Source organism: Ailuropoda melanoleuca, chromosome 14, assembly GCF_002007445.2.
Source record: "Ailuropoda melanoleuca isolate Jingjing chromosome 14, ASM200744v2, whole genome shotgun sequence".
Taxonomy (NCBI): Eukaryota; Metazoa; Chordata; class Mammalia; order Carnivora; family Ursidae; genus Ailuropoda; species Ailuropoda melanoleuca.
Window position 1 is genome coordinate 81787063 of NC_048231.1, and position 13893 is coordinate 81800955.

General features: G+C 48.8%; 1 protein-coding gene across 3 annotated transcripts in view; it reads right to left on the reverse strand.

Moving 5' to 3' along the window:
• Positions 1–2934: 2934 nt before the first annotated feature.
• Positions 2935–13893, reverse strand: part of DYM (dymeclin) — a 334558-nt gene continuing 323599 nt past the window's right edge. For all 3 annotated transcript variants that reach the window (XM_034642813.1, XM_034642810.1, XM_034642809.1), the window contains one exon: positions 2935–5273. In XM_034642813.1, coding sequence (XP_034498704.1) covers positions 5124–5273 — 150 coding nt within the window. In that variant the 3' untranslated portion in view covers positions 2935–5123. The remainder of the gene's footprint in view (positions 5274–13893) is intronic.

The following is a 13893-nucleotide window of genomic DNA, read 5'->3' on the forward strand; positions in this document are numbered from 1 at the left end:
ACTTAAGCTCTACTGAAGCCCTTTCCACTTATATACCTTTACTTTCATCCATTTGATTTGATATAGATTTTCAAACTCCATGACACAATTACTGTTTCATGTTATTGGTACTTATGTTGACCTGTACTTTTCTCATTTTCATTGCTCTTCAATCCTTAAACTCTGTTCTTACAATTGGGATCGTTTTCTTTCTGCCTTTAGAACGCTCTTTTCCTTTAGGATGTGTGTGCTTGTGGATTCTTCCAGCTGTTTGTCTAAAAGTGTCTTTTCTTCTTCTTCATTCTTGTAGGATTTTTTGCCAAGTAGAAAATTCTAGGTTGGCAGTCATTTTCTCTCAGCATCTTAAAGGCACTATTTCAGTCTTCTGCTGTTCCTGCTGAGAGGTAATCCTGCTATTACCACCAGCAGCTTTAACATTTCTCTTTCTCTGGTTTTCAGCAGTTTTACTATGATGTGTCTAGGTGTGGACTGTCTGTTTTATTTATCCTACTTGAGATTTGTTGAGGTTTTTTGAATTTATGGCTTGGTATCTCTCATGAATTTTGGAAAAGTTCTCAGCAGTATTTATTTATTAAATATCCAATTTGTTTACTCTTTTGAGATCCAGCTACACTTAGGTCAGACATTCTCACAGTATCCTTCAGGTCTTTTACCCTCTACTGTCTTTTTGACTGTTTTCCTCTGATTTTTCACCTTACCCATTCTCTCAGTTGTGAATCTGCTCTTGAATTCATCCACTGAATTATTAATTCTTGTTATATTTTTTCCCAGCTCTAGAATTTCCATTTGGTCCCTTTTTATAGTTCCTAATTCTCTGAAATTCTTGGCCACACTTTTTTCTTTTCTTTTTTAAGCAAAGAAAGCATAGTTGTTTCAAATTCCGTAATTGATATAGTTGGAGACAGTGGGAGTTTCTCTATTCTCGTTATTTTTCTGTGATGGTTTTAATTCATATTATCTGGTCTTCTCACATACCTGGATTTCTTTTTAAGATTTTATTTATTTGAGAGAGCATGAGTGAGAAAGGGGGGGGCAGAGGGAGAGGGAGCAGTAGACTCCCCGCTGAGCAGGGAGCTTGACCCAGGAACCATCCCGAGCATGACCTGAGCTGAAGGCAGATGCTTAACCAACTGAACCACCCTGAACCCCATGGATATTTCTGATTTTAACACTGTAAGTTTTCTTCCTGGCTAATAAATGGTGGTCTTCTTGCTAGCTCTTCACATGATGGAGAGGAAGAGAGATCACTCTCATGGCTCTTTTTGTAAGGGCACTAATCCCATCAGGTGGCTCCATCATCATGAGCACCTAAACCTAATGACCTCCCAAAGGCCCCTCCCCCCAATACCATCACATTGGGAGTTAAGGCTCATTATATTAATTTTGGGAGAATACATTCAGTCCATAACAGTTCACTTCCTCCAGAGAGAATATACATTTGCTAGACACCTGGACGCATTAGTAATTTGGTTTTGCCTCAATTCACATTCAGGAAATGTGATTTAGAAGCTGGGCCACAGCAACCACTATCCACCAAGGATAGTCTACTGTTCAGAATGGAGGCCTAGGTGATCTAAACCAACCCTCCAGCAAAGAACTCAGAAATCTGGCCAAAATATTTTAAAATTTTGCTTGAAGGCATGCCAGAGCCAACAGGATGGTGCGGTAGTACCTGGTTAGTCACAGGAGGCTGCTTTTTTTCGGTTTTTTTTTTTCCAGAGGCTGTTGTCTGAGTAGCTGGTACTTTCAATCGCCTTGTAAAGTCAGGAGAGTAGGGGTTGTCATGTATGACCTGACCAAGGGGGTGGGGTGGGGGCAGGTAGCTCCTGATGAATCTCCCTTGCTTTGTGTGGAGAACCCCCAAATGGATATACCCTTACGAGGCTAAATTTTATGCTTTGGTGAAGTTCTTAAAAAACAAAAAAATGGATTATGTACTGTGAATTGTGTGCTATGATCCATTCCTCAGCTTTTCAGATTCATAGGAAGCTTGGCTCTTCATCAGAGAATAGAAACCCTGACCTCCTTGACTCTTGGAGGCAATGTAGGACGCTGGAATAACCCTGAATTTGGCGTCAGAAAGCCCAAGGATCAGTCCCGAATATCAAATGGCAGCTACTGAAACCGCAGGCATAGTGCCTAGGAGGGAAGTAAGAGACCCAAAGGGTTGACCTTGCAAACTCAAGCCTATAAAGTATCAGCAAGTACCACAACTCTAATTTATGGCTCTGGAAAGGAGCGCAGAATGACTCAGTTATGCAGAAAGATTTAATGCCTAAGGCCAAACACTGGCTCCCCAGAACTTAAAGGACAGTATGTTGCCTAAAGAATTATAAGAGAGCCTAGCCCTAGAAACATCCTCCCCCGACTGAACATTTCTCTTTACCTTAGCAAGCCTGAGGAAGTTGCTCAGTGTTCTGATGGCCGCCTGTCCTAGGTCCTGCTCTCTCTCCATCTCCTGCGTTTCCAGCTCCTGTGAGTTCCTTCTGGAGCGTGTACTTTCTATGCTTCACCTCAGGGACCGCTTCTGTCTTTCCTTTCTTGGTCTCTGTCCTTGAGCTCTTTCACAGCCCTGCTTCTGTCCGCACTGTTGAATGGTGACCACCCTGATACCAAGGCTGTTGTTCACAGATCCTATGGCACCAGCCGCAACTGGGGACTGTGGGAACCAGAGTTACCGTTTTGAAGCTTTTTTGCACAGCGCCTTGAACTCTTGATAGGAAAGGTGACACCGAAAGGGGCCCATGCTTTCAAAAACCAATACTGTGGCAGAGCCATTTGCTGATGGCACAGCGCAGTAACAGTTCCGTATCTTGGGGAAAAAAAAATCAGATGTTAACTTCCATCCACACACAAGATGGTCCTGTGCTGCCTCATTCTACACATTTTTACTTTGGGGAAAACAGATTTCTAAGCAAAGTAATGCAAGCGTAATTCAAGTTTACCAGTGAAATTTATTGTCGTGTAATATATCTTTCACAAAAATCAGGAAGAGACTCCTGGTGGGTCTCCAGAGCAGAGGCAGTGACGCAGGGGTGTCTGGGAGCGTGCGCCCACAGGCTGCCTGAGGCTGTAGCCACGGCTGAGCTTTTAGGCCAGTGAGCACTTCTGCTGTTTGGTTCATTAAAAGGGGGTGGAGGAGACGAGACTGCTGGAGAATGAGGCTTTGGAGGCACCTTGGTGAGCCACGTGGCCTGGGGAGGGAACTGTGGGATCCCCTCAGTCAAGGGCTCCTTGGTTGTTGGCCCTCTCTGCCTTTTTGGGGACCCTAATTCCTCCTGCCCCCAGAACTGACAGGCCTGCAGCCTAGTGATTATCCCATGGCGCTGCCCAGCCCTCAGCCTCCAGGGACAGATCCAGGTCCTAACAGAGGTTCGGTTGCTGCACGCGGCCCTTTTAACATTGTGTGTTTTGGTTTATAGGAAAGGGGGCAAATCAAAATGCTTGGGAAACAAATTCAAGCTATCATTTCCCCACGTGGGGGACACAAGATAATTGCCACCTAAAATGATCATCATTCAGATTGTGAGGATTGACCCTTCCACCCTCAACCTGCCTCTCTTCCCCTGGGCTCGACTAAGTGGGGGCTGTTAACCTGCCACGTCAGCTGGTCTGGGGCCCTCTCTGTGATCTCAGGTGAGATACAGGACAGTCCCCCGCCATGTGCGGAGACGGGAAGAGGCCTGAACCGAGCAAGGCCTGAGGTGGCTGCGGGCACCCTGCCCTTGCCCTCCTGGGGCCAGCCACCAGCGATGGCCCTTCATCCGTCTGTCAGCCCACCTGCCTCGGGGAGCTTCAGCTCCACTGCCTGTCCTGATGAGGACAACAAAACAGCCTGGCCTCAGAAGACCCCTGAAGAGATGGAGCAGCCCAGGCTTTTCACAGGGGAAGCCACACAGATGTGCACTGGTGTGCTGGCATGTTTTTGACCTTTCCAGAGCTTGCTGGGACTGGAGACAGCTCCTCCCAGACTCTGAGATTGTGATGCACCAAAATGACGCCGGCCTCCAGCCCAGGGACGCAGGGAGAGGAGAAGCTGGCTGCCGACAGAGATCAGGCAACAGCAGACTGACACGGGGTGCTCCGTCTCATCTGGGATCACGTGCTTTCTACGCAGAAAAGCAAATGCTTTCTGTGTCTTTGAGAATGAAACGAGGCTCCTCACCCAGGCTGTGAGAGGGTGGTTGTGGACTCAGACCCAGACCCCAGAGGACCATCCCACTCGGCCCTCAGAGCCCACGGTTTCCCTCAGGGAAGCTTCTTCCTCTAGCTCAGGGCCCAGAAGAGTCTAAACAAAGTCAGAAGTGAAGAGAAAAACATGTTTTTCATCTCATGTGGAATACTGTATTAATCAAATTGGTCTCCTTTTCTCCTGCTAGTCTGGTTGAAGAAAAAAGATTGCTTTCAAAATGAAGCTTTTCTTTTCCCAATGATTAATACAGAGTAGATTAACTTAATTTGTGCTAGACTCCAATTTAATTCAGCTACAGCTCAGAGGCCAAATCCACAGAAAAGCTAATCTGAGCTTCATGAGAAGAAACTCTTTCTTTCTTTGAAAGAACGACGCACACGACCAGCTCTAAAGGCTTATAACCAACGGCTTGGGCCTAGTGCTTATCAAATCATGGGCCCTCTGGAAGGCACCCCTCATACATAAGACTTCATTTCCTTATTAACTCCTGTCTTATCATCTTTTCAGGTACTTCTCAATGTTGAAAGAAACACACACACACACACACACGAGATCAAAACAAAAATCTTCAACATGCAAAGAAAAAAATAGTATGCATTGGTGAAGTGTTATATGCCTAAGGCATCAGGTTCCTGGAAAAGCTCTAAATTTTTGGTTTAGAAATAAAATTGCGTGTGGAATAGCAGGTTTGTACATTTATTATCGTTGTGTACCCCCTCCCCCCTTTTTTGCACTACAATCTAAGCTGAGTGATCTACTGCCAACTGGCACCAACTCTCCAAGTCCAAGTGTGTAAGGGAAGCACGCCTGTGTGACCCTCTTTGCTAGAAGATACATCAGGGAATCTGTCTACTTCTGTTCCCCAGAAAGAAAATAACTAGAAGGGCTGCTCGGCTGGCGGGAGGCAAGGGTGGGAGACGGTGTCCTGCCCTCAGTCGGAATCCATCGTGAAGAGCTGGATGTCCTGTGGGTTCCAGTAGAGGCCTACTGCTGAGTTGTAGACCAGAGACCACACATAGGGGATAAAAAACTCCTCGGGCTGTTCCTCTTCCACATATTTGAATTTCAATTCTGGAAATTTCTGCAATAAAAACAAGACGATTTTATAATCTCACAGTTCCATGCAAAGGCAGTGTTGAGGTGTGCCGGGAGCCCGCCTCCCTAATCCAGGGCCTGAGAGCTCTGGCGCTTTCCTGGCTAGTGTGCAAACGACTGCTGAAAAAACGTGAAGTCCATGGGGGAAAGAGGAATAAGCCCGTGAGTACGTGTGTGCTGATGTTGGTCTGCTGAGGGGAGCAGGGACCCAAACAGGGGGAGGCAGGAGGACACATGTCAGAGCTGAAACGGGCCCTGCATGGGTGACAAACAGAGGGCTCGAGGAAAGATTACGGCCCCGGCTGAGGGCTGGCTCTTCCTGAGAGACTTGGCTTTCAGGGCTGAGTCACCTTGGGGATGAGAGCTTTTGCTCACGGTTCCTCAGCCTTGACCCGGGGCGCAGGCCCGCGTCCCCCGTGGAAGGCCGGGCGGGGGCTGGGGCGGCAGCTGCTCTGCACAGCTGGGCCGGGGCCTCCGCCTCGGGGCCGTGGTGATGCCTGTGGCCTTGCGGAGGGAGGCTGGGGTGATCCCTCCCCGAGGCTCAGGTCTGGCTCTCCGGTCCAGCTGATGAGCACTGCGCCTGGAGCGCCTCACCAGGATCGGGGGTTTTGATTTTCTAATTTGACTCCTGCCAAGACAGAAGAAGCGATTCTCATTCCCACGGCCCGAGGAGCTCGCTGGTCTCAAGGCCCCTCCGGGTGCCTTCCCTCACCAAGGTGAGCTGGCAGGACTTGCTCCAGAGGAAGCGGGGAGAAGGGAAGGCGGCAGGCAGGGCCCTGAGAGGAGGGGAGTGGAAGAGGGCAGGCGGGGGCCCTGGAAGAGAGGAAGGGGAACCAGACGTACGTGGTGCCCACGGGGGCAGGGAACGTTGATGGTTCTGCTCGCTGCTGTATGCCCAGAGCGGCCGGGCGCGGAAATAATCGGGGAATGTGCGAGTGAATGAAATCCCCGAGCACGTACGAGGCCCAGCCGTGTGCCAGGCGATAGTAAAGGCTTTATGTACATTGCCTCGTTCACAGGCTTTCGTTCGTTGCACAGGCCGGGGTCTGCGGCTCTGCGCCGGCCTCGGGCTGCAGGGGGCAGCGGCCATGGGCGGCCCTCTCCTCACGGAAGGTGGGCTCTCCAGAGGGGGAGACAAGCAGCAGCAGCAGCAACGGAACAACGAGAACAGATCTGGGAAGGGGGCTTGGTGAGAATGGCTCTGTGTAGTGACCCCTCCAGTCACAGTGTGGAGAACAGAGGACATGTAGCAGGCAGGGCTGGGACAGGCCTGGTCCAGGGGAAAGGCAAATAGGCCTAAACTGGGATGAAAGAGGGGGGTGGCAGAAAAAGCCACCCACTCACCCACCCACCGACCCAGAGTTGTAGGAACTTTATTTTTATTTATTTTTAAAGATGCATTTATTTCACAGAGAGACAAAGAGAGAATGTGTGAGTAGTGGATGGGAAGAGGGAGAGAGAGAGTACGCAAGCAGACTCCCCACTGAGTGCGGAGCCCGACACGGGGCTCAATTCCAGGGCCCTGAAATCATGACCTGAACCAAAATCCAGAGTTGACCGCTTAACCGACTGAGCCACCCAGAAGCCCCTTGTAGGAGCTTTAAAACAGCATTTTATAATAATTAAGACTTAATACCTAACTGCTAGATCTTCAGAGTTCCAGAAAGATGAGAGAAGGGCAGAGTAAGCACGATATGCTTCTGGCAAGGTGAGTTTTGAGTTAAATCCTGAAAACGTGTATGGAAATTCCTGAAAGGGGGTTACTCTGGACATGGCTGTTACGTCAACATACCACACAGAGCGCAGTCCCCTGTCACAGCCTTAATGAAAACCAACCCTCTTCCGTGGCTCCAAAAGCATTATGTAAATATAGAACATACACAAATGGGATTTATAAGTGGCCCGAACTCCGGCATTACCTACCCCCACACCTTCCCTCCCACTGCACGTATGCCATATGTCAGAGGCCTGTGCACAAGGCCTCTGGTTTAATGAAAACCCCAGCCATTTTGGACCATGGGTGTTTAGAATCAGTCCTCCGTTACCATCAGCTGTAGGCTGAAGTGCCCCAGTGCGCTGACGGTGGCGGCAGTGACTGTGACTTAGAGGACAACTCCTCCCAGGGGGCTCTTCGGACCTTCTGGCGAACACAGTTTGGTCAGCTCAGGGAGACGACGGCAGCTGCCAGCACTTACTGATGTCACTGGGCTTCAGGTGCTGCTTCTGGCCTGGCCTGGGGTTCTCAGGTGTGAGGGAGCAGAGTTCTTGGAGGTGGCAATAAATCTCTGTCATGGAATCAGTTGTACTGTCTCACAGGTTGCAACACAGTGATATTCTTTCCCACGAGAAACCTGCGTTTGTAGCAACAGGGTGCGGCCAGTACCTACCAGAAGCTGAGCACACCCGAGCACCACATTGTGGTCAGTAGTCACCCCAAGGTCCTGCCGAGGCTGACACGGCCAACCCCGCTAATGGGAGGTGAAGCAGGGCCTGGAGAGGCCAAGCCGGTTTTAGATCACACAGCCTGGGGGGTGGGGTTGGGATTAAAGTGTAGGTCTGACTGGGTGGGAAAGTCAGTCTGAAAAGTGACAGCGAGTTGTGGCCACCCTAGTGCTTTGTCCTTTAGTTCAACTCTCCTAGGCTCCACGGGGCCCTTCGGGGACAGTGCTGTGCTCTCACGGCATGGCCCAGAACCCGGATCACTACTGGTCCTTAAAAAACCTAGCCACGGAGATGGCATCATCAAGAATGTGGGACTGTGTTTGAAAAAGTAATTTACCTTCTAATAATAGGATAAAAATCCTAGTCTTAGAATGGCCTCAAACTTAAGAAGACCTCTCCCATTGACCCAGACAGAAGTGAGGGGCCGGGGTGAGGGGAAGGGGACAGGAGTGGTGGCCCAAAAAGGTCAGAGCCCTCCCCATTGCCTCTTTCAGCTGGAATAACAACATCCTACGTTTCTAAGTGGTGATGTCGCAATACGATGTACTTGCTCTTCGAGGTAGAAACGACTAAAAGATGTGCCACCTTTTCTCCATCCAGTGACATTATTTGGGGGTTTTCCTACGAAGGCCTTAGGAAAGGGTGTCAGACAATCTGCACCAGGCTACTCTCTGCATCTCTGAGGGTGAAATGGGAAAGAGAACCAGAAAACCAACGGCTTTTGTTAAGAACTCCTTCCAACTTAATTAAAGACGCTTGGGCTAGCGTCGCTCAGTGCCTGGCGCTAAGTTTTCCTGCCCTCATATTTTGGGGAAATTCTGATGACTGTTCAGTGAGAGCAAGTAATGAGTCCGAGCCTGCCCTTCGATCGTGCACGGGCAGATCTAGGAAAAGGCCACTAGGAAAAGCACCCGGCATCCCCACGACTATCCTTCCAGCACCTGACCAATCAGAGCTGAAAATGCCTGGTTTTCATCGTGGCTCAGGTTTACGTCAAAACAACAACCCATCTCTCACTCTGGTAGTAAATGTAGTCAACGGAATCTCAACAAAGGACGATAGCCAGCATGGCAAGAACAGCCAGTACACCGCATCTAACAGTGGATGAAAGACAGCGTATAAAATGGTAGAAGCTTTATGACTCCCGTCTGGAGCTAACACAACGGATCACCAGTACGTGGCGAGCGTGTTCAAACACTTGATATTTAGTCACTCATCTAATCGTTGAACTAACTAGAAACAGCACTCGAAAGGCAAGCTGATAATTTGAGTTTTAGCCCCATCTTTTCCCACTAATTCATTCATTCAGCAAGTATTTACCGAGGGGCCTACTGGGTCATGAGCCCAGTACTAAAAATCTAGCTGAGCGACCAACACAGAATCCTGGCATTTAAGAGGTGAAAGTCCAAGCTTCAGGAGCTGGGTGACCTGGGACAGGGCTCATATCCTCACTTGGGCTCTTAAAATGTAAAGTTTACTCTGAGATTTTGAATTTAACCTGTGTCTCCTTCACAGGGTTGTGACAAACGAATGAGCTGGTGGCAGTCCCGGGGAGAAGGTAAACATTGAAAGGTCCTGAGCTGTCCTATGGGTTGACAAGAGATGGTTTTAAAGTCTAAGCCTCTCAATTGCTTAAAACCAAGACAAGCAGGAGGCTGTGGCTGAGCTTCCCTGTGGCCCAGGTGCTTGTGGTCAACCGCGTGGAGGTCCAGGCATGGCCCTGCACGTGCTGGCTTGTGAAGGCCCAACCCCTGCCACACACTGGATGCCTACGTCACATCTCTGGAGCGGGGGCCACTGGACATGGTGGAACCAAAAGACCAAGTCCAGACAGAGCAGCACGAATGCACTTCTATCACTGCAAAACCTGAACCCTGTGGACACACACACACACACACACACACACCCCGGAATTTACAGTCCCAGTTCCCCTCTCCTCAAAGGAACAAGTGAGCACAGAGGTCGTATTTCCTGGGTTCTTTGCTCAGAACTTTTCACGGACACTTAAAAGGTTCAGAAGAGAGGATAAACCATAAATAGCAGGAAAAAGAAGGGCATGTTCTCGAAAACTGGCTATACACATTTAGAAAGCACAAGGTAAAGAGCTTCCTTTTTCCTGCAATGAGTTGTTTTTAAGACAGTGTACTCAGAACATTTTAAAAGGGCGAAATAATAGAAATTATAAGAGAGTTTTGGAAACACTCGTCAGTCACCCTGATCGGATGGGAATGAAGTCTTGCGGAACAGCCTGTGCTCAAACTGCACTGAGTGTGACCCCCCCCAAACTGATCTGTCCATGTCGCCAGAGAGCCAACACGGCTGGAGACTTAAACAGACATTCTTAAAAATATGTGCTCCTCTAATATGCCTCAGAAGTCTTGAGAGCTAAGGAAAAGAAAGACAAAAGGTTTTATTTAGCACCGACGACACCGGGGACACATTTTGTCAGGATTCAGTCCAAGAAATGTCATAGTCTGAATGTCAGATCAACAACCTAGAAGAAGTCACTCTTTCCTTTATGTTCCTTTTCAAGCCTGTGGAGAACAATAATGCCATCCTGTGATGGCTGAGGGAAGTCCAGCTTCCTCACTTGAGTGTCTTCACTCGGACTGGGCCGCCTGGGCCCTCCCAGGCCTCTCCAGCTCCGACATCCGTCCACGTGCCCTCTAACCACAACTCCTCTCTCGAGTTCTCAGGCCCCCTCTGGGCTCCAGCCAGGGGCTGTCGAGTGGATGTGCCTGAGGACCACGAAAGCTCTGGGAAAGCACAGGAGGGGCCCTGGGGATGTGGGGGCTCTGACTTGATAGTTATGATAAGAACTCTCTGGAACCGGCTAACAGAGGGCAGGGTGCTGGTCACCTCGGGCCCAGGCTTTTGCCCCTTTCTTTCTGAGACAGTTGTCCTGTGACTCAGCTCAATAAGGAGAGAAAACCCATCTCTCAGGCTCGGAGCTTGGTCTCAATCCAAAGCTACTTACAACAATCCGGTTGTTTTGATTTTTGGAGCCAGAGGTAATGCTAGACTCTCAAGTTTGGCTGGAATGTTTTTTATCAGCTCCAGTGAATCAACCCACCACAGTGGGACATCCGGACGCCCGGCCCAGAGACAAAGCAAAGGTCCGACTTGGTGATTGAGACTTGGGTATAACAAGCAGACCAAAAGCTCTAAAGACCAAAAGCCTTTCTGCTGTCAGTCATGTGATTTGGTGAAAACCCACAGGAAGTTCAGTGAGCAGATGTAGGGCTCGACTGCAGGAATTTTCATGACCACGAGAGCTCAATGGAGCTTTCCCCCTTCCACCCAAAGACGACAGACAGAGGTAGCACCAGAAATTCCAGCAAGCACCTGGCACGGCTCCAGAAACGTAGTGCAGTGTAAAATCAAATAGCTACATAGCACCTTAGAAAGAATTCTTTAAAAGCCCACATTTAGCCTCTGAACGGAGTTGTGAAGGGTGATGGTTGGGGGTGAGGCGCCTGTCACCACTCTCAGAGGGTGCGGGTCAGGAGCGGACAGGGGAGTTCCTGTTAGCGGCACACACAGTGTGGGTGGTGGGCAGGTTCTGTGTGGATGAAAAGTCAACTGGTTTCAAGATCGTATTGTACAAGGCAACAGCACGTTTTTATCTGGGGGTGCACGTGGGGAGGACGATCCAGCGCCCCTATCCTTTCCCGCATCTGCTACAGCTGTGCAACACTGCGTCCTTCGGTGATGGGCCCTTAAAGTAAACCCTGGGAAGCACCAGCTGTATCCAAGGCGCTGTGCTTGAGACTGGGGATGAGGGAAAGAGGAAGAACTGGTGTTTCTCTACCAGGGGGTATAATTTGGTAGGAATAAGAACAGAGGGTTGCGTGGCACGAGACGGAAGGACAGCGCCCCGGGAGGGCTCCCCTACGGTCCATCTGGCTAATCCCAGGATCAGAAGACGTGAGGTGGGCTTGGACAGCAAACTCCAGGAGAAATAAGGAATGGACAAATCAGGAAGCATCTACATTCAGCTACATTACTGTCTGCACAAGACCGGACTGCAGTCTCTTCCACGTGTAATGGAATGAGTTACGAATGGATCAAACGTCATTACTTAACTGACAAAAAGAAGATAGGATCTGGTTGATGAATAACGGAGATGCTGAGGGGGGAGTTTTAGTTTATGTCAATTTCAAAATTAATCAAAAGCTGAATTCAAAATATAGAAATGTAGGCCTACTTACTAGAAGTTAGAAATTATGAAATACGAAGCTAAAATGACGAAGCCCACCATGACGGCAGCTCCGCAGAGAGTCACAATACACTGCAGATCGGAGAGCTCCGGAGCTGGCCAGGAGTGGGGGCCTCTCCGGCAAGCAGGGTACCACCCAGGAAGAGGCTGACAAGTGAGCAGGCACCTATCCCGGAAGCTCGGGCCGGGCGACCAACCACCTCTTGCTCAGGACAGTGGCTTGTCACCTGAGTATGTGCAAGTGACACCAGCAGCTTCTGTGATGGGTGGCCAAAACCCTTTTAGGAAAAACAGATGATGAGAGTAGAAGGTTGAACCCACACTTGAGACGAGCTCTCCCTAAATTTACCATCACGTCATCAGTCAGAATCTGAAACCCACTTGCGTGTGAAACCTGAGCAAATGTCCCTGGTTAGACCCTTCTCTTACAGAGCCCAGGTTAAGGGGATCACAAAAAGGAAGATGTCTTTTAAATTTCTCTCTCTCTTCTGAGGGCTGGTAGGGTGGCACAAAGGACAGGGAAGGATAGGTAGCTCTCCTGCCGCAGGGGAAGTTGGGAGAAAAGCCCCGACAAGTGGATTCTAAACCCCTCCCCTGTAGGGACAGGGCTGGGGACAGGGAGGGAGCTGGCACTGCGTGTGGAGAGACCCTGAGTCGCCCAGAGCACACCTCTGGGCCTGGCAAGGAGTGTGGGGCTAGCGTGCACAGAGACGACACGACACGACACGGAGGGCGGAGACAGGGAGGCCGCCTCCAGGGCTGGGATGACAAGTCCGTTCATTTGGTGAGAGAACAGGTTGGAGTCTGATATTTGTAATTTAACAGTCATTAGCAACGAGGCAACAGTCCAAGTTGCTAAATGTGTAAACTCAGGACTGACCTGCTTTATTGAGTCAAAGCACCTGTTTTGGAGGCAAATCAATTCCAAATTAGGAGGCTGGGAAGAGGACGGTTTGGTTCCAGGGTGGGAGATGAAGGGCCAAAGTGCAGCATTTATTGGTAGAACTTTTTCTGTTGAAAGCAGGCCCGTGGCTGGGCTGCTGGCCGGAATTGCCTGTCCTTCTGCAGGAGCTCATCAGATTCGATAGGACCCAGCTAACTGACCAGGAGAGTGAGATCCCAGAAAATAAATCTACTATTAGATAAAATTCTAAGTAGAGTATAAGCTCTAGGAGGGCGGGGATTTTAATTTTTCCACTGATGTGTCCCCTGGTGCTTAGAATATTGCCAGGGGTTTAAGAACAGTTTGCTGAGTGAATGAATGAAGGAGTAAATGAACAGATGCGTAAAAATTGTTGTTTGTAGAAAAACCCAGAGTTCCTTGGGGGCGGGGCAGGGGGAAGAGTTTGGAAAATGGAGTCCTGCACACCAGGTGAGTTAGTGGAGTAGCTGCCTGAGTTTATCTGGAACTGAGTGAGCCAAATTAAGCTCATGGCAATTTGAGAAGCAAATGAGCTGACTTACTGGGATTTGGGGGGCAATACTTCATATCTAATAGATTCATTTACTTCTCAAATTGCCATGCTCCTTGCCTACAACCGTTCTACCATGTCGGATTCTTGCTGGTAGAAAAATCCAGCTCATGGATAACGGATAATGTTGATATACGTTAAATCAACATTAAAATTAAAATACATTCAATGTTCATTAAACATTAAATATGTTCAATGTTAATTAAACTACGCTCAATGTTCATTAACCTACGTTCAATGTTCATTAAACTATGTTCAAATATAGTCAATGCCATATATTAGATATCAAAATATATCTAATTATGGAAAATGATGAACTCTTTGCGTGTAAGTTATAGTCATGGACTAGACGAATGTATAATATGTTAACGGAGACAAGTTCCAGTTTCAATCAGTCTTTTACTGTTTATTCTTGTCAAAGTCATGATATGACCAGATGCCCTCAAATTAACACTTAAGTCCTAAGTACTGTG